The sequence below is a fragment of the Tyto alba genome, unplaced genomic scaffold (assembly GCF_018691265.1).
Source record: "Tyto alba isolate M040663 unplaced genomic scaffold, T.alba_DEE_v4.0 Super-Scaffold_46, whole genome shotgun sequence".
In the NCBI taxonomy this organism is placed as follows: Eukaryota; Metazoa; Chordata; class Aves; order Strigiformes; family Tytonidae; genus Tyto; species Tyto alba.
The window spans coordinates 13450125-13474352 of NW_024881322.1; the positions used below are offsets into that span (position 1 = coordinate 13450125).

At 37.5% G+C, this 24228-nt stretch overlaps 1 protein-coding gene across 1 annotated transcript in view; it reads left to right on the top strand.

The window, feature by feature from the left end:
• Positions 1-24228, top strand: part of POU6F2 (POU class 6 homeobox 2) — a 315222-nt gene that overhangs the window by 40658 nt on the left and 250336 nt on the right. Inside the window, exon 2 of the mRNA XM_033007123.2 lies at positions 17547-17718. Within this exon, the coding sequence (XP_032863014.1) occupies positions 17553-17718 (166 nt within the window). The 5' untranslated portion in view covers positions 17547-17552. The remainder of the gene's footprint in view (positions 1-17546; positions 17719-24228) is intronic.

The following is a 24228-nucleotide window of genomic DNA, read 5'->3' on the forward strand; positions in this document are numbered from 1 at the left end:
GAAGGGAGGGCTTTGCTTCATGCCAGTTCAAGAAGACTTTGCTTGCTCTTGCGGTGCAGCCAACCTCTGGATGGCAGTACGGTCACTGTGAACAGATTGGGGCTCCTTCAGGTTTCTCTTAAGAAATACCTATCTGGTAAATTTGTCTAGTCTTCACTCACGCCCCTGGTATGATCTGCCTTTACCTTGAGCTTTCAAAATTTTACACAAGTGAAGCCTCAAGGCTGGAGTCTCCATGCACAGATGAAGACCTACAGAAAACTTCCTTTTCAGCTGTGTTGTTTTCAAGGTTTTGTGTCCCTTCCTCCAACTGAGTTATCAGGTACAGCTGTTCAGCATTTTGAAGGGCTTCTTTTTTTTTTTTTTTCAGTTGGGTGTTATTACAGTACCTCATGTGAATGCTCTTCAAAAGTTGTTGAGAAAGTAGAAACTTCTCTCACATGGACTAGCTATATACTCAGTCATAATGTGGTTTACTCACAGCTTATTTCTTTCAGTAGACTTAAGCTCTAACACTTTAAATATTTTCACATTATATAAAATTATTCAGGGTTGGTAATAAGTTTTCTTGAGCTACAAGAAAACTCGGAGGCACGTTAGTCATAAGTGGAAAAATTTCAGAGCATAGACTTTTCCCCCCTGCCCCCATGAGATGCAAACAGGAATTGTCTGACAAACTTTCCCCAAATTTAGTGTAAGGTTTTTCTCTTTGGCCTTCTAAATGTATTTGGCATTTTTTTTCTCTTGCAAGTAATTGTTGCAAGCCAAAGCAATGAGATTTGAAGCAGCACAAGGAGACAAAAATAGGACTTTGCTGTGGAATTATATAATTGTCATGCTTACCGTTAAAATTAGATTGTTTTCTAAATAAAATCTATGCACGTTAGTTCTTTGTTAAAAGTATCATGTCAGTGTAAAAGAGTATGTGGAGCAGGCATACTAAGCCAAGTCAGATTTTACTACTGTTGTATCTGTGACACTAACTGGGATACTAAAAGGGACTCTGCTGTGCATTGTCATCAGCAATGTTATGAACTGTGCTCCACTTTCTATATTGCCTTTGCAATCTCATTGCCTTAAATGAAGTGCTAAATTACACTTGCAGAACCCTAGTGAAGGCAATAGGATTAAAAGAGGTGCTACCGAAGTCATAATTTATTAATGATGTTAATATGGTGTACAAGGCAGGAGGGAACCTGCTTTGATAGAGATCCTAGGCTGAATCTGTAGAGACAGCATTTAGAGGGAAACCCAGCAGCCTTGGGAAAGACTTTTGGAGAGAAAATAAACACAAAGCTATATATATTCTCTCTTTACTTTCACTGTCAGTACAGTGTTTTAAAATTTTTCACTGGATAATAATGCAAAAAGTATTTCTTTGACTCACAGCAGCTCTGAGGTGAAAGACCTTTGATACAGTTTAGAAGACAAGATAACTGTGCATCCTTGTGCACTCCTGTGTTATGCATTTCTCTGTCCAGTAGAACTTCAAATATCACAAACAGAGGAGGTTTCTATACTTGTCTTTTCAGGAGAAGGTTTTTGCCCACTTATAATGCTTTGTTATATGTATTTCCGTGTCATTTTCATCCTTTTCCTCCTACTTAGCTCTTTGGTTACCTTTGAGCAATTTGCCCCCACTGCTGTGCTCCAGCCTCACAAAATCTGATCGTATAAGTGGTCCCGTTGATTTCAGTATGTATACTTAGTGCAGGGTTACATGCTTGAAGGACCAGTTTATACCCTTCAGATATAGATAAATGACTATCATGTCTTAAAGCCATAGTTTAACCACAGCATAAACATGGCTTTCCTTTCATCACAGCAGTTCAGTTCCTCTGTCACAATAAATTTAACATATTTGGTTGGGTTTCTTGTGGTGCTTTTCAGTATGTTGGCAGCTTTTCGTTAAACACCTTTAAAGATGTGTATAGGCACTAGGTCATCTAGGAGAAAGAAATCCTATACATGGAGTGACTGCCCAGGGGGTAACATGATGAGACCCATAAAAACTAGGGTGTTTTCATTTCTCAGTGTCATACAACTTCTTTGTGGTCTTCCAAATCACTTTGATCTCAGAGGAACTGTGTGCCTAGGTCCTTTTGAAAGCATTACCTTAGCTGTGTTAGTTGTGAAGGAAAGAGGTGGATATGAAATTTTCATTTAACAACTTATTGTCACAAGTGTGCATTCATTAACTCTTTCTTTCCTGATGTTTGTAAAAACAGAATAATAAATAGTGAAGTCTGGAGCTAGAAGTTGTCTTCAGAAAACAAATCCAGAAATTTGCTCAACTGTTTGTATGGTTAGATTGCCTGTCCTCCTCCTCCTATTGCTAATTCTCAGTTGCGATGCTGGAATCAGGTTGGGGAATGATGGAGAGTTGGGAACAGTCCTCTGAGTAAAGGATTGTTTATGTGGCCATGTGAGACTTCTAAAATCAAAAAGGCTTTAAACTACTAGCTATGGCAGACTTTGATGCGATACAGTCCAGGGAATTGCTGCTTAAGCATGCAATTCATGTTAATGCACCCCGATCCCTGGTGAGTTGCTGATTAATCTAAATGGGTTATAACGTAGCCCCTCAGTAGCTTTTCTTTAACTGATATATGGAACAGAATTCAATTTTTCTTTGCATTTAATATAAGATCCTAGAAAACTGAAAAGTAGTCAGCTTTTTTTTTTATCATTGTGGATTTAGATTTTTCTCCTTAATTTATTAACTTCTGTTCCATACAACACTTGGTCTCAGAATATAATGAAAGTGATATTCTGTGCTTAATCCTCATAGTCCTCTAAAACTGGTATTACTTTTTTTTTTTTTTTTTTAATTCTTGAAGTATTCCCTTCAGACTTCAAGGCTTGTGAGTTTCTAGGCTTCTCACCTGAAGAGTTAGTTTTGAACCTAACAAATTTGGTTGTGTATGTTAGGATTTGAAGCTGAAAGTTGAGCAGAAGAGGGAAGTTTGGGAACTGCTGGTAGAACTGTACAAATAATACTACTTATGTAGAAGTTACATTTTTCTCTTTTTCCACCAGAGTTTTGTATACTTCATAGGGAAGATCTGCGTGCATATCCTGGTGCAATGCAACTGATCCCATGTCATAAGTATCTAGTTGGAGAATATTTAATATTTTTGCTATTTTGACTGCAGAGGTGAAATAACTGCATGATTTGACTCTGTACAGGAGCTGTTGGTCATCTTTCACTGATAATTCTATATATAGGCATGTGGATGTATTTCTTTACATTCTCTTTGGAAGAAGCAAATACTGTGTGATAGCCACTTAAGTGGTGTTACTCTGCTCCCTATGAATACGCCCTACTGGTAAGCACAAAAATGGTAGCATATTCTTATGGAAAAAAGCTCTTTTGGAAAAACCATTGTGGCTGCTGTTGCAGTAATGGGATATCAAACAGGCAAAATTGTATGTGTTGTCAATGGCTACAATATAATTTCATTGACTTGCAACGTTTAAAGTGATGCCATGGTGGTAAGCTTATATAAGGTGTCACATTGAAGTAATTGCCCACCAACTTGATTTTATGGCCAAAGAGAACATTTTATACCTACACAAATTCTGAGGACACTCTAACCTGTGTGGAAACACAGAGATCAAAGGATGCAATTGAAAATTCATATACTATAGTGAAGTACTTAAATAATCCTAGAAACAAATGGATGGAGTGAACGTTGGTAAAAGTAAATGCGAAAGGTGATTTTTTAAATCTATGAATATGAATTTTGTGTAAAATGCAAAAAAATGGGGTGATTTAAGTCACTGGTTTTACTCACCCTAAATGTAGCTGGTTTTACTTATTTGGTGTTTGCCTAAGTCTCTTTGCTTGTGCTTTCATTATGCCAAGATTTCTGTTCAGCACTCTTCAGGCTAGTGGTTTGTCTGGAGTCAGGTGAGGGAACGGAGCCTGGGTTTGGCTCCAGAGGAGGCACATGAGCTGGGGCTGCCCTGGTGACAGACACGTGGGTGCTCCGCTTGTTTTCCTAAATTGTAGAGCTGAATCACTGTACTGGGGTGGGCTGGCTGGATCTAACTTGCTTCACAGCAGCCAGTATGGTGCTTTTCTGGATTTGTGACTAAACCTGTGCTGGTAACACACCAGTGTTTGGCTGTTGTGGAGCAGTGCTTGTGCAGCGTCTGTGCTAGAGGTGGGCAGAAAGTCGGGAGAGGCCATGGCCAGGACACCTGACCCCAACTGCCCAAAGGGATATTCCATACCATATGATGTAGTGTTGAACATTAAAAACTGGGGGAAAGAGGGAAGAAATGAGGATGTTTGTAGTTATGGTATTTGTCTTCCCATGTAGCTGTTACTCATACTGAGGCCCTGATGCCCTGGAATTAGCTGGACTTCTGCCTGCCAATGGGAAGTAGTGGAAAAAATTCCGTATTTTGTTTTGCTTGCACGTGCATATTATGCTTTTGCTATCAAACTGTCTTTACATTGACCCACAAGTTTTCTCTCCCTTCTGTTTTCTCCCCATTCCATGGGAGAGGGGAGTGAGTGGGTGCTTGGCTGCTGGCCAGGGTCAACTCACCTCAACAGTGCAAATATTCAGGAGTGGGAAGCTGCTGTAACCACTTAAACCAGGAATAAACGTGCCGGGGGAAAATGTCAGTAGGTTAAGGGCCAAGAACCATCTACTCGGATATAAAGGAGAGTTGTGTTGAATGTCACATTAGTAACTTCATGGAAAGGGGAATATTACTGAGGAAACAGCAGTGCTAGCTCCAGCTATAGAAGAAAAAGAAAAGGAAGAATTTTAGGCCCTGGTAGCAGCAGAGGTGAGCTCTGCACCACTCCTGTTTTACAGGGCATTACTTTTCTGTTTTCCTTCTTTGTAATGAAGATCTGCTTTCATAATTCTTCTTGAGATCTTCAGTCTGGGAGGATGGAGGTCATTCATTGTGCCAGTGACTAGCAAGCGAGCAATGAAAAAGTATCTTTTGCTCCCAGAAGACCCTTTGATGTTGCCTCAGTGTTGGGTTTCCCAGGCAAAACCAAGACCTGCAGCAGCTCTGTGTTCTTTTTATGCTGCTTGATCCATCCCACTGAATTTATTATTCTTTTTTTTTAAGAAGAGTGAAGTGGATTAGAATTGCCATCAGGTTAAGAAGTAGGAGAGATGGACTTTTGTTGATGTGAGGATTAAATTGGTTAAGTATGTGTAACTTGATTATTTGCTCAACACATGAATGGATATTTGTGGATACTGGAAACAGGTAAATGGTCAAAGGAGTAGGTTAACAAAAGGAATAAATGGAAGCAATGGGATAAATTTAAGAATAGGCCACTTAAATACAGTGGAAAATGTCCTAGCAGCAAATATTAAAATTTTATAAGTATTGATTGAGGAAAGTGGATTATTATGAAACCTTAAATTAGATCTTGCTAAACTCTAGAAAAACAGATCAAGAAAGAGTTTAGTAGAGGCTCTGTGGGGATAGGGTAGATTACATTGCACACTTTCACAGGAATGCTTGAAAGTCAAAATAGAAACCTTTGCTCTGCCCTCTCTTTTGCAAATTGGTTAAACTGACTATAGAGATTGGGTGACTTGGCTGGCAATGCATAGAGGTTCAGCGGCAAAATGGAGCTTCCAAGGTGCCAGCCCTCCTATTCTAACCACCTGGTGGGAAACTTCCACTCCCACAAAGAAAAGGCTATTTTTCATTAGAAGAGGACTAATGGGGAGGGTGAAGGTGGTTTGAATACTGGTATGCTCTCACAACTGTACTGGTATACTCAAGTTTGATAGAGGAAACCCAAGTGGCTCTTTGCCTTTGCATATAAAAACTGTAAATACACATAGCTTCTAGGTTCAGAAAACTAATGCTAAATATGGACATAGGAATTAGCTTTGTCTTAAAAGTAAAGATGCTTTTTTCATGTATATATGCCAGACACACAAAATTAACTTCCATTTAGAATGATACATGAAAATAACTTGTAATCGACAAATAACGTGAGGCTGTGATTGAAACTCTGAATTTCTGCATCTCATTGCTTTGTTTTTGTAAATTTTTTATCACTCTGTTATTAGTGGCTATATTTATGTTCATTTTTGGTATGCTGGTGTTTCCAAACACAGATTTTTGTAATGGATGCATATGTGTGCATGTGTTGTCCATAGTTCATGTAATCCTACATATCGCCAAAAAAAAAAAAAATCTGTGGATTATGCCATGTTTCTAAATAATGTTAATAGTTTGAAAGAAACTCAGACTCTTATGTTCAAAAACTACATTTACTGTTTTTTAAAAATAACATTAAGCTTTATAGCAGGTTGAAAAGTAATTTGAGACCAATACCATTATGAAATTGTTTATGTTGACCTATACTTTTTTGAAACAACTAAACTACATTTAGGGTTACCTGTTGAAGTTTTGTTACTGATTTCGGTAACAGGAAGCTCAGGGCCCTTACCCAGATCTCAGTGATTTTTTTTATGCAGAGAATTGTGTGTATTTGTCCCTGTTGAAGCAGATGGCAGCAATCCAAATGGTTTCATTGGGTAGAGAATCAGGACTACTAAAAATGTATTTATATATGTAATAGATACACCTATATATGTATATGCACATACATTCTAGATGTGTGTGATAAACAGTAGCAGGATCTTTGGGCAGATTTTTCCACTGTTGAAGCAGAAAGGAATCAACACCACTGTGACACTGCTCTCTAAGGAGCGCAGGGATAGTTACTCTTTAAGGGTGAAACTCTTCAGCCCAGTGATCTTGGCCAGTTTGCAAATAGCTGGCGCAAGCAAAAGAGTGTTGCTGTAGTTGCATGTATTACTTTACTCTCTGATCAGGTTTTTTAGGAGGAGTGTCCTTAAGAAACAATAGGAAGCCAATGGCAAATCATTGCGTGGCAATTTTTGTTAAAAAACAAACCAAAAACCCCAAACCGAAACACAAACCTAAACCAAGCAGTATCTAATAAAGACTAGAATTGTCCATATGGGAAAATACTAGCAGACCTCAGAAATGCTTCATTCATTGTTTATTGATAATCCAGTTACTGATCACTTTAGCAGCAATTACAGTAAGTGCTATGCTGTTTTCCTATTGTAAGGCATTAAACAGAAAAGCTGCAGTTACGCTGCTCTGAATTGAAGTGATCCTCCTATGTCCAACACATAACACTGCTGCTGTGTGTGGTGTGTGACACATCCTACCCTAGTGTAACAAATGCAGCACTGGGAGTTTGTAAATATAGCTGCAACTTCCAGCAGATTAAGGCCATTGACAAAAAAGCAAAGCACTCTTTGGGCTTCAAAGAAAAACTTCAAAGTTTCAAGTGGGCTTTAAAGAAAACTAAGTCCTTATGCAAACTTCATTAGAAGTGTGAAGCTATGTGATAGCTAAAGGCATGCTGAATTTGGAATACATTTAATTAATATGTTGTGATCCACAATGTGAAAATAAAGATGTGGTACCCAGGTGTTGATGAAGACCTGGTATGAAAAAAGTAATCCTGAAGATCTTCTGGAACGATTAAAAAAATATTGCACTCATTTATCAATGAGAAAGGCTTGGAAAATATAAAAAGCATAACATTATTGATCTGCAGTATTTGTGGCATTATTAAGTATGCTTAGCAGTTATAACAGCAGGTTTTGCTGTCAGATGGGCTCAACATAGGAGAACCATAGGAAATCTTTTTGGGATTCTTAACCAGAGAGCTGCACATTTTATGACAGTGCATCTTCTAGTATCTGGAAAAAGAACATTTTAGTCTGTGAAGCTCAGTTCAGGTGAAGCTTTCAGTTTCTTTGATAGATGGGCATTATTGCAATTTTATTCTATGTATGGAGGAGATAAAAGGAAATCTGAGGGTACACTCCTAGAAGGTATGGTATCAGTAGAAATGCTGTGAGAGGAGTAATTTCCATACTTGTCACTAGAATTCAAGTATGCTGTATTAAGGCAAGCACTGTGAAGAGCACCCACAAGAGCTGACCACCTTGTTAATCAGATAATGTATAAAATCAAGGCTGAGCTGTCGTAAGTTTGGACTCAGATTTTAGAAGCCTTCAGTCTTGTTTATGGAGAAGAATTCAAGGCAGACCTTCACTTTTGCTTCAAGCTGACAATGAACAATTTGATATTGAAATGAAGATTTATTTTTTTTTTTTTTTTCCCAGCAATTTTTGATTGTGGCATTCTGATGTAATCCTGACTTGCCTGGTGTATTTTTTGTTTAAATATTATACCCTTATTTATAAAGCGTTTTGAAAGGTTCACAAAAAAATTTATGTACCCAATTTCCAAACCGGTTTGGTTTGTGACTGTGTATTGTATTCTAGATTGTAACCGTGTTTGCAAGTGGCATTCAAACCAAGAGCTGGATGAAACTGGAATTAGATAAGAACTACTTTAAAAATCTTCAGCAAAAAAAGTTTTCACTAGGAAAGATTGCTTCATTGCACCAAAACTGACATGTTCCAGTTTCAACAAATTTTTTTTTGAAGGTGTTACTTTGTGTGTCTTTGGAATTTCTCGGGAGAGCCAGGGAATACCCATCCTGAAACAGAAAGTAACTTTCCTGATATGGCCATGTCCATGTCTGGCTACAGGCAGATCTTAATCTGGGTTTTCATAGACCAGATGCAAGTTATTGAATTAGCTGCTGAGCTAGGTTACTGTTTGATTCATGCTCCGTTTTTCAAAAATTCAAGTTAATGGTTTCTTTGATTTACAACTTGCAAATCCTGACATGTTACGTAAAATCAAGTTTTTGTTTAACCAAGAGAAGAGTATCTTCCAATTGCTGTGAGTCACTTCTGTGTTGCCTAGTCAAGTTTCTCTCTCACACATGATCAGTGTTCAAAAGTTATTGTAAGTTGGTTTTGATGTGGTTCTGCATGTGCTGATTTCTAAAAGAAACCAATTTGAGCTGAAATCTGGCTTTGATATTTCTTCCCCTAAAGTTGTTTCTGGTGTACGCATGGTAGACAAAGCCTGATGAATGAAAATATAGAGAAACTTTATATAATACCATATTTAGATTCTGATTAGGCCAAAATAATTTGAATGCTTTCTGGTTGAAATACTGATGAGCAATCTTTCACCTACAACAGACTAACTCAGAGTATTCCGTGGAGTATTTTACTACATTTCATAGTTCCAAAGGGGCCATTTATGGCCACCTCTTCCTCATGGAGAGCAGGAGGATTATGTTGATAAGGGAATACTGTAGGTTCTGGAAGGATCTTTTATCATCTGTAGCAAGATCATCTGGAAAGAGAAGCCTTGTGCTTAAATCTCCTTCAAAATAGAATTTGAGCAAATAATAAAAAAAAGACAAGTTATGGAACTGGCAGGCTTGTGAAAGAGCACTGATGTGAAGGTAGGTCAGTGACTTGGTAAACAGAATTGTGTCTTGGTTTAGGTGGTCATCTTTAGGTGGTCAGTGTGGAGGCTTAAACAACCCATTGTGAAATCATTTGCTGGGTGGGTGAGAAGTTTTTGTTTTGATAGCAAAGAACCTTTATGCAGCTACAGTATGTACTTACTACATTAGGGTAGAATGGTATTTTTTTTCCCCTTAAGAGTGATGAATAGCTTTATAGAAATGTTTGGGGTTTTTTTGTTGTTGTTGTCTGGTTTTTTTTTGTTTTGTTTTGTTTTTTTGTTTTTTAATGGAAGACAATGTCTTCTTCTTCATAATAAATTTTTTCAAGTCTTCTGGTAAGTTGGCCCCACAGTATACAAGTTTCAGAAAATTCTAGTTATTGTTACAGGCTTATAATTTTCTGTATGGTTTCTTGTGTTTCGTATGGCTCTCTGCAGGATTAAAACTAACAGAGCAGTAGAAATCATCTACTACTATGAATAAGAAAATGTGTCCATCCTACTTCTGATAGGAACCATCTTCTAATTTCAGATTTAATTGCTCTCTTGCATCGCTTCCTTTCAGGAGATCAGATGGCAGGAGAGTAGGAAATCTCATGATTTGCTGATCTTAAAGGTCCTTTCCAACCTAAGTTACATAATGAAATGAGTGGAAAAGTCTCTTGAAGGCTTATTCCACCACGTTGGCCCCAGTCAAAAATATTCCTTCCTGTTCCGCCTTTGTTTATGATCTCTAGGGCCTGATCTTCTGGTTTCTCAAAAATGGGGTTGGCTTTTGTGTAACTGCAAAAATCCTTAACTAGAAGGTGGCTACTTTCTCTCATCACCCTCAAGACGTATTTTTCCTGGTGGCTGTATGCTATTATCCATCGTGTGTTTTGAGGAGCATGGTAGCTTCCCAGAATAGTAGCTTCTCTGGCTCTTGATCTCTGCATGCATACAAACTTCTGCTACATGTCCGCGGATGAGCAAGCTCATTTCCAGTAAGCCAGATCGTCATTTAAATGTGGAATCATTTTAATCAGGCCAAGGCCAAAATTACAACTCTTCTTATCTCAATAAAGTTTTATATAGCTTCACGCTGTGTGGTAGAAAACTCTAACAGTGAAATGGTTTCCAACAAGAAGAGCAGGATAATTCTTAAATCAGATTAATAATTGGATCAGAAGCATTAAGGTCATCTCCAAGAGTTGAAAACGATGTTTGGACTAAAGCTTCTATGCTGTGTGTACTCTGGCATTAGCATGTACTAATATATGTACTAGTATATTAGTGTGGACTCTCACTTAAGGATCATGTGGGTCAGGAAAAACACCAAGTCTGGATTCATACATGTGAATCTGTCTTTCCTAGCCACTTCCAGAAATGGTGTTTTTGGACCAGTGATGCAGCAGTATCCTGCAATGATATAGTTGTTCCTCACTTGTTCTATGGTGAAAGCAACATCCTTTGCCTTGCTTTCCTGTTTGAAGCATGCAGCATGACTGCTGGGGTACACTTAGAGCAGTAAACCCAAGCCGATTATAAAATAAATAGTGGCCTGGCCATGTACTACTGTGTAGCTGCTGTGTGCATATTCCCATCCTGCAGCCTCTAGTCAGCATGTTGCAGAGCTGACTAGACCTGACTAGTAAAATAACTAGGACTTTTGTGAACATTTCAGCTTGCTCTCAGTGGATGTAAGCAGTATGTGAAATATTGTCATTAGGAAAAATAATTCGGTAGGGGGGAAAAAATATGTTTAGTGAGGGTTTTTTTTTTTTGTACTATTTGAAAAAAGGTTGTAGTATCTCAATCTCAAGACACAGCATTTCAAGGGACATTTCCAAACTTGATTAAAAAAAAAAGTTGAATTAACTTTCAATTGTAGCTTTAGAAATCAAACCTCCATTAGTTTCTGAAAACCCCTTTTTCTGTTCAGAAGCTATGTTGTACAAACCAGCACTAACCACTTCAATTTCCAGAGGACTTAAAATTAAGTAAATAAATGAAGGAGACTATCCTAGCATTACTGCCTAACCTGAGAAGAATATTTAAAGGAAAGAAAGCACCATGGGCCGTGATAGTCTTTCTAACTTTCCAAATTAAATTGTTAAAGTTCAGTACTATTAATAACATGAGTATAATTAGGTACGGGTTAGTTAGCTATGTTATTTTTAACTAGACAATGCTCCTTTTTAACTGCAACCTGGACACTAGATGTGAAGAAGAGCATCGCTGGAAAAATACAATGTCCCAAATCACACTAGTATTGAAAAAAGGGACAAGAACAGAACTATATTTTCATGAGGAGAATAAATACCACTCTAGTTGAAGAAAAATGGCGACTGTTTTTGGTGATAATATTAAGTGAAAAGAGCTGGGGATATATCAGCTTTTTCCTGTAAGAGGAAAGAGAGGCAATGCTGAGGATTTTAGTAAGTTAAATGAGTGATATAGGTAATATAAGTAAATAATGCAGTAATTAGAAGTACAAGATCAAAGTAGTGAAAGAAGATCAATGATCATGTATCAGCAGTCTTGTTTGTTTTGCATACAGAAACATCCATCTAAGGATGGTGGTACAGGTGGCTATGAAGAAAATGAGAATATTTTTCTCTAACTTTTTCGGGGGAAGTGACAGCCAGCAGGTAGCAATGGCCAGAGGCTAGCAGGGGATAAAAGGTTGATTCAAAGTAGTTAGCATAAACCACACTGGATAGATTGGGATGAAAATATCAGCATATTAGTGACAGCAGATAAAACAATGGTTAAAGAGAGACAGATGGTTGTCCATGAGAAATCATTATTTATGGAAAAGGAATTAATACCTCTGGAAGCAATAAGATAAAGGAAGAAGGACTAGTTCCTAAGAGGAATGCAATTCTAAATTTCACTGATACTTGACACAAAATAAATTCAATCCTTTCCCCCCAGTAGACTTGCTAATGTATTCCTCACTCAAAAACGATAAGCTAAGTTATGCCTTAAAATAACTTTATCCAAGGTTATGATGGTACTCTGTCTTGATTAAAAATTTTAAAAAGCTACAATTTGAGTACTTTTTTGGTGTAGCCATTGGGATGATATATGAACGATGTAAATCTTACGTATATTGGTAGTATAATTGGTGTGTTTGCTCAAATATATTGCACTGTGTGTGTCTCAAACAGAAGTCTGTACAAGACCAGAATCCAGAGGGGCGGTAGGATTTATTTAGTATTTTGAAAAAAATAAATTAATTTCTAAGTCAGAGAAATAACATCCGTGCAAAGTAATTTCAAACTAAGAGCAAAATAAAAAGCAAAACAAAGGATCTTAGTTTTTCTCCTAATTAAAGTAATTAAACTCAGACCAACAATGTTTATGGTGCAGTAAGCACAAAATTTAGACCAAGAGCTGAACCCAGTGCATGAAGTCTTTACAAAGCCCTATCACCCCCCAAGTCATACATTAAGGATAAAATTCGTTTCTACTCCAATTTTTAGACTCCTGCCTAGGGTGTGTTTCACACAAAACCCATATAGTTTTCTTTAAAAGCTGTCAATGATTACTAAATAGTTTTGCTTAAAAACTGCACCTGTACCCTTCAAGTGCAGAGGCAAAGCTTTTAACACAGTGATAAATGTTCTCCTGTACTCTGTACAGTGCTGCAGATAAGAAGGTAAACGTTTTGGCCTCTAAAAGAGAGTATATAACCAGAAACTGTAATTTGCATTTGCAAATCTACATGATTTTTACTGTTAAATTAAGCCCAAGAGCTTGTTTAAGTCATCGGGAGTGGTAGAGCTGAACAGAGGTGCAGTGGGCACTGCAGCTGAATTACAGGAGGTATAAGCCACCCTTAAGGGAGACACACAGCAGGGAGGACCACTCACTGCATAAAACTGTCAGCAAAATCTTGTAGAAAACAGGCAAGTGTGGAAATACTAGTGCTAGTTGGACAAGAAACAGATGACAAGTTATATGAGTATCCACAAGAGATGCATGTAAAACTTGTCACTACATGTGTGGTATATACAGATAAATTTGAATAAGGGGATTGTAATTCCTCAGTTTGCACATAACTGGAACTTTGCTCTTGTGATTATACAATCTGAAATTCATGTACCAATTCTGGAATTTATGTACCCTTGCCTCATAAATCATACAAACCCTTCTTACAAAGTTCATCTTGCTGTTCTTTATGCATTCTTAGACTTTTCAATTTTTTTTACACAAAAAGATGAAACTTGTGCGTGCTTGTCAGTCAGTGGAGGATCATGTGTTACCCTGCACGGTGTAACATGACCTTTAACACCTTTGAAGAAGCAAATGCTCAGCATCAAGCCCACAGACATCCAGGGCAGGGAGGAGAACAGATCCTGACAGGCCTGTCTGCCAAAGATGCACACGCAACTCCTTGACTCCGTGCATCCTCTCCAGTGCCATGGGTCCTCTCTGGGCCGGGCTTTGGAGAAAGGCAGAGGATGAAGAAAAGGCTTGCTGGGCCTGCAGCTGGCATAGCAACTACTCCTGAGGTTTGTTTGTGAGGCCACTGGGAAATATAGGAACAACCTTTCGGCCCCTGAGGGATTTTGCAGACCAGGCCACTTGCTGCATATTGGAATTAGAATTTAATATGCTTTTCGTAAAAGTGCTGCTTCTTAATCATGCATAATCCACTGCAGAAGAGACACATTCTTAAGTGCAGAAAGCAACTGAAGGCCTGGAGACAACCTGAAGTTAAATGCCCATTTTTAGAAAGTATTTTTTTGAAGGAAACAGGCCTTCCCTCAACCCATCGTTTAAATGTTTTATTTAGTCTTCATGTAGACTAGAATTTTAGACAGTCCCTAATCCTCCTGCATATAGAGAAAGTTGTCATTCATTCAACACCTGACAGAGTTACCCTGGGGGTTAACTGTGGGTTCTGGTACTGTCCAAGGGAGGGGGCAGCAGTTTGTTATTTCAGTTTTCATAGTCCTTGGCTCTATGTTTCTAGAGCTGTTTTAAATTCACTGCTAAGAGCCTGCTTAGCTGTGTGAACAACTATGTTGATGCTTACTTCAGTGCAGGTCTCAGTGATACCTTGCATCAGTGAGTTCCACAGGTTTTTCCCTGTGTACTATTTGGAAAAGTATCTTCTATTAGATTTGACTTTTTCATTTCAGTGGAGGCCCTTTTTCTCCTCAGATGAGGTAGGATGAGTAGTTCCTGTTCTACGTTTTCTCCCTGCCATTTATTATTTTGTATACTTTGATCATGCTCGTTCTTATTCACTTTTTTCTGTAAACATTCCCAATCCTTTCGATCTCTTTATCATTCTTACTGCACATCTCTTTCTGATGTATCTTTTTTAGATGGGCTAACAAGAAATGAACAAAGTACTCCAGATGAGGCCGAATTATTGATGTACATAACAGGTAAAATCCCGGCCCTGTTGAAGTTGCTGGGAATTCACTGACATCTAAGGGGCTGAGGTTTCTCCCAGTGCTGTCACATTTCCTACATTATTCTTCCTTCCATTTTTCATGTATTCAACTTCAAAATTTGGCAGCTGAGACTTTAATCTAGAATCCTACTGATTCAGCATCCTCCATTAAATTGCTGTTAGTCCTCAGATTAGCAGTGTGGCTCTGTGGACAGGATTAGTTCCCTCCCCAAAATACTTTGAAAAGGGTCAAATTTTGTCCTGATTCACATTTGTCATGGAACCACTCCTGATGTTAGTTTTGAACAGCAGAAACTGAGGGCAGCAGCCCAGACTTTGAAACAATGTTGTTTTCGTTCACAGTGACCTTTAGCTGCAAAATCTGCTAAAATACATCATTTAGTATATGAAAGGAAACAAACAACATTTTTGCTTCAGTAGATGAATGTCCATAATGCAATGAGTATGAGACAGAACAAGTCAGAGTTTTTTACAGCATCTGCAAAAGAAATCCGTTAACTTCTGTTTCTCTCCAGAATCATATAAGAAATGTTATGATTGTTGCTGGTTAATAAATACAGTAAATGAAATGTTAATAAATCACCAGCAATTTAGCCTGACAATAGCATGGATTGACCACATTGATTAAATTGATTATGTTTCATATATTTACAATATGTAGACACAAGCCTAATTTATTTTCTGAAGAGTTCAAGGTAGGTATCACTGGTTTAAAAAAAAAGGGGGGGGGGGCAAAACAAAACAATGGAGTAATGTTTGTGGTTGCTATCTGCAATAATCTAATGCTGACAGAGAGCAGTATTTTATTTAGTAATTAACAGTGTAAAGGGGAGAGAAGCTGTCATGTTGGTTCTTAAGCTGGGGAATGTGATGAAAGATGATATCTGCGATCTCATCCTTTCCACTTGTTTAGGATTGTCAGGATGAGAAATGTCAGCATTATGAAAGCTCAGCTCTGCTCTTGATATGATAAAACCCTTCAAAAGCCAGTCTTTCTCTCCCTCTCCCCCCTCCTTTCTCCCTCTCCCGCTCGCACTTGCTTTTTTATTTATCCTGTTTTGTTAGATGGCAGAAATATAATTCTTTTCTTTCTTCCTATTATAAGCCACCATTTTTGTTTTATTATATGTTTCACAACCCCTAATGCCCCACTGAAAATTACCTTGTTAAATGACAGTGTTTCAAAGCCATGAATCCTTTCCACCATTCCCTCAGAGGTTTGAAACAGTCAACAGACTGTAAAGAATAAATAATAAAAAAGTATTGATTATTTTGATGACTGTGAGATTCAATTAAGTATTAATTTTGCCCTCCAGTGGACCTATCAAGGTATTCAAACGGGAGGATTCGGCTCAGCTAAATGCGTGCTGAGTGCTTCAGCCTTAAATAGGGAGAAAATGTGTTTACCTACAGTATTTGAAGAGGAGTGCATTGATGCACAGAGTCCAATATTTAAGTGCTGTGCAAATTAAGCCCTGGTGACAGTGACATTGTTTTCAGCGATATGAGTATTGACTAAAGAAGTGCATTTGATGACAGCTTAAACTATTTGTATTGATTAACATTTTCATAGATTATCATGTGTCATATCAAATTCACTCTTCAGACATGAATACATTAAAAAACCCATAGGCAAACATCGACCAATGTGAGGACGGGACAGAGGGAACATGCTAACCAACCTTCTTGCTCGCTGGTCACCTGTTCTCTGCATAAGAACCATTTAGGCATGAACTTTGCAATAAATAGCTGCCAGAGAGCACAACAAGGTCACTTGTTCCTTTCCTTTTAGTTAGTTTGTTTTGTTTTGGTTTTTTTTAATTCTGATTTCCGTGCTGTCATGATATTATGCCTATTAGTTTGCAAACGGAATAATAGAGTGTGCGTGGAAGTAATGCCTGACCCCCAAATGTCCTCAATGAGCAGAAGATAAAACAGATCCAAATCATCAAGAAAATATTTAAATGTATATATGTTTGTGTAATGTTTTACGGGGGATATAATGTCACAAACACGAGAATAATTGCAAACTGTATGTGTAAGTATCATCCCTAATTTTATCTTTTTAAAAATGGTTTCTATGTTTTTTATTTTCAAAAGAAAAATGTGTGTTTGTGTGTGTTTATGGACTTTTGGAGCATAGTATCCCAAGAACAAGAATAGTTAGAAGAAATCTGTATCTCTATTGAATGTGTTTAATGAAATGGCTATTTGCTGCTGTGTGTTATAGAAACGCTGGAACGCTAGGAACCGTGTGTTTGATTTTGTTAATGTTGTATTGCTGAGGATGCCTCTTTAAATCACTATGGAGCGCTCACAGGGCGCTCCTCTTCCGTGGAGTTGGAGCATACAGGAATTTCTTTTCTTACTACGTTAAGGACAGGGTGAGGTGTAAAAACATACACACAAAAAAAGCACATCCCACAATTAAAGCTATGTTGGTTATGTTGCTTTCATAGAAGTTTTTCTCCAAAGCATCCTGAATCTCTCACATGCTAGTTGAGCTTTAATAGGGTGGGGAGTAATGGAAAACTCATTGGATCTGTAATAGCTCTTCACTTGACTGCAGCCAGCAATAACAGCAGGAGCAGCCAGAGATAAGAGAGAGAGAGAGTGTATGTGTGTGTGAGAGAGGGAGGGAGTGGAAGGGAGAGTATACGCACACCAAAGCCGCCACTTTTTTTTTCCCTTCACTCTCTTTTTTTTTTTTTTTTTTTTTTTTTTTCCTCCCCCCCCCCCCCCCCCATCCTAGGATCCAATGATAGCTGGACAAGTCAGTAAGCCCTTGCTGTCACTGCGGAGTGAAATGAATGCAGAGTTGAGAGGTGAGGACAAGGCAGCTACTTCAGACAACGAGCTGAATGAGCCCCTGCTTGCGCCTGTGGAATCAAATGACAGCGAGGACACTCCCAGCAAGCTCTTCGGTAAGTCTGTCTAGGTATTTCATTTCACTGCTACCATGTTGTCCGGAAGAGCAATCTCCCCCGATTCTTTTTTTTTTTTTTTTTTTTTTTTTTTTTTCCCCTGCTCAATTTTCTTGTAAGTACGGAGGAGTAGCTTGGAGCGTGCAGGCGTACAGCCCTCTGCTCCCATTGCAACTGGCTACCAGAATGACAACGTCAGTCCGCAAAACTTTTGTCAACAATGAACTTATTTTATGCAAGTTGCAGACATTTTATGTTTTCTTTCGATCCATGGTCTCTAATGTAAAAAAAAAATAAAAGGGGGGATCATTTTATTGGAGTACTTTGTTAACATTTATTGGGTTAGGTGCTGATGTGTCTCATATGCTACCAGGTTTTCCTAAGGCTGGATTAAAAAGAAAAGTTACAATTTTATATGGTAAAGATAAAGCTGGCTGAAGAGAGCTGAAACATACTCGGTACAGAGTGTTTTCTATGAGAAAACAAAGGCTACCAAGGGTATTGCACATGGAGCTAATGTTTCTGAAATTTAAATTAGAAATTAAATATTTCTTCTAAAGCCCGTGCAAAGGGAAATTACCTTTTCGATTTTTTTAATTTATTTTTTAAATAGTCTAGATTGCACCAGGTAAGTGTAACCTTTCACAATCAAAACAAAAGCAGCAAGAGTGGCACTCTGACACAGACATCTGTCATTCAAAGGGATGACACCCTGTAAGCCAACTCAAGCAACTCTGATCTCTAATCAGAAAAGGGAGCAGAGTTGTTGAGGCGCGTGCTTGAGTGATAGATGTTGATAGATGTCTGAGCTGGAGCTGCACTGTATGGTGCACAGTGACATTTTGGGTTTGGAGGGACGGTTCTCCTGAAGGAGTTCCTTTTAATTATTTCCATTTGTGACCTGAGACAAACCTTAATAGAAACAGGGTATTTCCTTATTTTACATGATCCTGTAGGTGAAAATTGAAGGGAAAAAAATTTTGTTTAAAGGGAATGCAGCTTTAAGGGAGAGAGTGTGAGAGCCCATTTTCTAAGATTCAAGTTTTGATTTCATAATCTGTAAAGAAATCTGTAGCAGTGTTCAGATTTCAGTATTCCAGCTACAGTAAGAGCTGCAAGATTTTTTTAAACAAAAGAATGCATGCAGTTTTCTTTTAAAATGTTTTTTACCCCTTACTAAAAGATAGAGCACAAAATGTTTTACTGAACTTCTGTGCAGATATGGGAAAATAATAGTAATTAAAAAATCCTAAAATTGAATTTCTGGATTACAGTAATGACCATTACTGAATATCACATCCATTTTTAAGCACCCTCTTAGTAATCTCTGTTTCCATGGAAAGCATAATTTCCATTAGCAGTTTTGAATGTTCAAAATGCATATAATAATTGTTTTAGTCCATTTCATCCAGGAAAGAATAGTAATGTTTGACATTCAGAGGGTTATTAGTTGTCTAGAGTAGTATAAATATCTTCAGCTGTATTCATGTATTTTATTTGCTCAAATGTTTAGGGTACATCTATTAAATACAGCAAAGCATATACAAAATAAAACCTAGACTTTTGAGGGTACTGCAATGTCTGTTTGTAGATCAGGCAAGTCTTGCAATAAAAGGCAGGGTATTTTTCGAGCCATTGTCATTTGGATGCTCTACGGTGATAGTGAAATACACACAGACACTTTGATTAGAGTTGCTGTGTGGGATATAGAAATGATGTGCAACAATATCTTGTCTCCTCCTGAACTACAAATATAATTGATGTCCCTAAAAGCACTAATGAAAAAGCTATAAATTAATTTATCATGCTGTTTCGGTTGGTGAGTGTAAAGTGTTTGCTAGCCTGATTCTTATACTGCCAAAAAGATGTTCCCAAGTAAACAAAAGTAGGTGAAATAGTTCAACTGCCTCAGTATGAACTTACGTACTGTTTATCGAGGTTCTGTTACAATTATGACAGATGCTACAGATCTTTTAGCAGCAGCTGTTGTCAGTTAATTTTAGTAACTTTGAAAACATAAAAGAAAGGACAGTGGGGCTATTTTGACACATTTGATGATCAAACTGAGCAAATTTTAAATAAAGGTGATTAGCCTTTATGTCACAGATGCATCCCTTAAGCTAAATTTGCAGTAAACATTTAAAATAATTAAGTGTAGTTTTGTTTAAAGCTTTGATACCTAAATATGGAACGTTATTCTATAGCTGTTTCTTTTTGTTTCATGTTATGAATAGCATGTTAGGAATGCATACTTTGGGCCTTTCTTTGCAGTCTCTGAAATGAAAGTATTTGTGGACTTACTGACATGTGATGGCATAGAGATTGACAATTTTTTCCTCCAGTTGTCTTTCACGTGATCAGAGAAAATAATTTTCTTTTTACAGTATAACATTTAATACATGCTGTGTGAAAATTTGCCCAAAATCTGTTAAGCAGGAGAGGGATGAGTGTTTTAGAAGGTCAAGGGGAGGAGACAGGTCCACAGAGAATAAAGTTTTTCTACACTGCTGCTTTCATGGTGGGGTTGGGTTTTTTTTGTTGTTTTTTGAAAAATTTATGAAAATCATGGACTGATTGAGTTGGAATGAATGACCAGCCTCTGAGTGTTTTGTTGATGTTAGCAATATTTCATGAGTCTTATTTTCATCTAGATGAAGAGTTGAATGATTAGACGTGAATAGCTGATTTCTTTCTCCCCGGACACATTCTGCTTAGCTTCCTGTGATGGATGGTTTTATTTCTGCAAGGACCTGCATTGCTCACCTGTACCTTTTCTTAAGATCCATCTCCTTTTTCTCAAACTTTCTTGCTTCAGTATTTCACTGCATACCATAGAAACAGTGGGTGTTTATTTTTTGTTTTGGTAGCAGATAGCACAATTAATCATAGAAATGGCACTTTGTCAACAGCAGTCCCTGCTGCAGGTGAGGAAAGCACAGGAGTACAAGTAATTATACTTTATTTTGACTTAGGAAGATCAGCAGTAAACTTTTGTTTCTCTTACTGGTGCTTTGCTGTCAGTAACAAACCAGGTGAATGCTGCAGCTCCCTGGCTCTCAAATACCAACAGGAGCTGGGATAAGTGTCGGATGATCTGAAATAGCTCCCACCTGAGACTGGTGCAGAGGGGTCTGGGAAGGTGCACTGTGTCACTGCAGTTGTCACCTCCGAGTGCTGACAGGAGCAGCTGTGATTAGAGGGGTTGTGCTTGCTTCTTATTTGCTTTCTCTTGGTGGTGGTGATTGGGGTTGGTCTGAGTTTCTTTGGGGGTTTGTTTTGTTTTGTTTTGTTTTGTTTTTTTTATGAAAGGAAAGGCTGCCCTGTAATCTAAGGGTTTGCATCTGCAATCCCCCACGTGTATGTTTATACCAGTGGACTTTTTGGAATCTGCATACCTGTGTGCAAAAGACTTTTGATACTGAAATCGTGTGAAATGAGAAAGGAGTTAAAAAAAAAAAAAAAAACAAAAAAACAAACAAAACAAAACAAAAAAAAAAAACAAAAAAAAAAAAAAAAACAAAAAACACAAACCAACAACAAAAACAAAAAAAACAAAAACAAAACAAAACAAAAACAAAAAAAACTGGTGAAAAATGCTTCCTGACGTGCAAAATGTTGGAAAAGGACTCTACCCTGAACTGCGTTAGCTGGGAAGTACAGTTTTGAAGTGTGGAGTTAGCACAGCTACAGTGTTTCAGTTAAATATCCCACTTTTGCTGAGGCCTATGAGGTGAAGCTGCTTTGCAAGAGGTCTTGTGGTGTATTATTTATTCTAAAATTTTTGTGAAGCAGTATGTCCTATTTTAATCAGATGATATAGTTAAGAAACAGAGAAACTGAGTCTGGCTGTTGACAGTCCTGGCGGTGTAGTTTTCAAATCAACTCTGCAATATGCTGCAAAATAGTAACTCAGGCTAAATGCCATGGCTCTTACTAGAGAAAACTTTTTCTAATTAATGCTAAGTGATAGCTTCACTTCAATAAACACGTTGAGATTTGATCCTAAATTAATTAATCCTAGTTGCCATTTTATGCGATATCTTTAAACAAGTTTAGAATAAGTTATGAAGTATTTGTTTGAAAAAAATCTTAGTAAGAAGAAAAAACCCTTCATGTTTAGCTGTGTAATATAACTGTTGAGATTCAAAAGTTGGTATAGACACCAGGGGTATGTTGTGCATAAAATTCCACGTACACTAAAAAATCCAGGAAAGAAGTGATTAGTCCAAGCACCAAAAGCCCTTGTGGACTGAGGCTGGCTCTCCTGGAGTTCCGATCCTGTCCTTAATTCATCCTTAATTGAAGGTGACTTGTGACATAATTTAATTACGGTAAAAAGAAAGCCCTGTTAAGGTAATTTTACTGTAGTATAAAAAGTTGTTCTTCGAGATCAATCCTGTAGTTCTGCATATCAAACTTATTGAAATAAATAAAGCTGTAAGTATATAGTGAGTGCAAGAGCAAGCCTATAATTATGGAGCACAAATGTTTCCTATTTAATAATTGCAGGACAGCAAAAAATTGACTGTTAACTTTTTTCTCTTTTTTTTTTTTTTTTTTGTTGCTGGTGAGACTTTGTTCCAGTGAAATTAAATCTTGGGTTTCCTGTGCTGGATCTGAAGACTAGTTTCATTTGGTTCACTACCAATTTTTTAGTTTTTTTCATAAAACTGTGTATGCTTGAAAGACAGAGCAGGGATATGCTAGTTAAATGAATCTGCGCCCATTTCCATAAACAAGGGTTTATTTTCAAACCTCTGCATTGACTTGGGGATTTTTCCTTTCCCATATTGTTACCCATGTTTTAGGACTGCATTCATCCTTCTATGTAAGCATAAACATATATGCTATAGTGGAACAGGGTAGAAGTTGTTTCTAGCTGGTTGTGTTTTGCTAGTAGATTGCTTGTATTGCTCTTTAAGGAAACACACATTATCCTTTTTTTTTTTTTTTTTTTTTTTTAAATCGGAGTTGCCTTGATTAGAATTTATGGCATCGGAGTTGTTTCAGTTACAAAGGATAAAGGACTAAATTGTCTTTTACCTCTTGAGACAGTGGTCTCTGCAGGTCAGAGCAGAGGTCATTGCCAGGGTGCTGTGAGGAAGCTCACATTATCGTCATTAACAGCGTATCTAGCCTGTGGGGAGAAAAAAGGCCTTCAGACTAAGAGCTTTCCTTTCATCAGTGTATTTAAGGATGATTCTCAGTGTTTTGGTTATATCCTCAAATTTTAAAGGTCTGTAAGATCTCTGCCTGTCAGGAACACTTTGATAAGGTTTGGTAATTTAAGTGAAAGAAAACAATGTGTGTTTGTCGCTCTTGATGCATTTTAAATCTCTAGTGACTACTTCTGTTCTGATAAGGAAGTTCATGGCCCAAATGGTCCCAATATTAAAATCAGAGCCACCTTTTGGATACAGCAAACATTGGAAATATGGTTAATCAGCATATAAAGATTCTTGTCTCTTCACATCATTTTATTTAGTAATTTCCACATCATGAATGCTTTGTTCTGAGATGCTATCGGTTATCCGTGGCATCCATAAGGGCCATAGGACTGATCCTGCTAGTGCTTGAACGTGTGATACTTTTATTAAAGCAAGCAATCCATGGATTAAGAGCACTATTTCATTACAAAGACTGTGTCAATGAAGAATGTTAATGGGTGGCATATTTACAGAACTGGGTCACTATGCAGACTTGTAAATCCATTTTCTAAAATGTAATGGTGTCTTGCTCAATTAATGAGTAAGCTTTCAAAGAATCTGAAGATCTGGCTATGTGACTGATTGTTATTTCTGAAGGATATATTTGATAGGAATATTTTCAAATACGTGTTTTCAAACGGTTAGGAACTTGAATAACTACGCTAAATAATGTTATTGTCTGATTCCCTGGCAGAGTTCTTGCCGAAGTCAGTGCGGGATGAACTTGTGAATGGGGAGTAAATGCCCATTAAAGCCTAAAAACATGTTATGACTAAACACAAAGCACGATGCAGTGGTAAGACAGAAAATCCATTCTTAGCTCAGCGTTCCTGCTGTGCCTAGGTAGTGCAGGTAGCTCAGGTACTGTTGCGAGCACGTATGTTCCAACGCTGAGGAGACTGGAGTCATACTCCTTTAACCTTTGATGAAAACAATATTGGGCTGATGAAGGACAAATACTGCAGCCCCACTTATAAATTCCTTTGCTCATATGGAAATATATAAGTTTCTTATTGCTGTATGCAAATTGTGACAAAGGCAGTCTATTTTAAAAAAGCAAACACCAAAAGCTATTTTGAGTATGGAGCAAGTTAATGGTGTGTTTTTGTTGTTTTGGATTTTTATTTTTTAAAGATAATTCTGTTCTCATGCATTTCTAATTAGTTCTTTGCTAAATTTTTTTGAGTTGAGTGTTTCTTAAATGAGGCTTGAAGCCTGACTTTTTCTATTTATATATAAAATAACTAACACGAGAGAGGGAAGAAAAAAAGAATGAAGTCCTAGTATGTAATTGGTATGACTG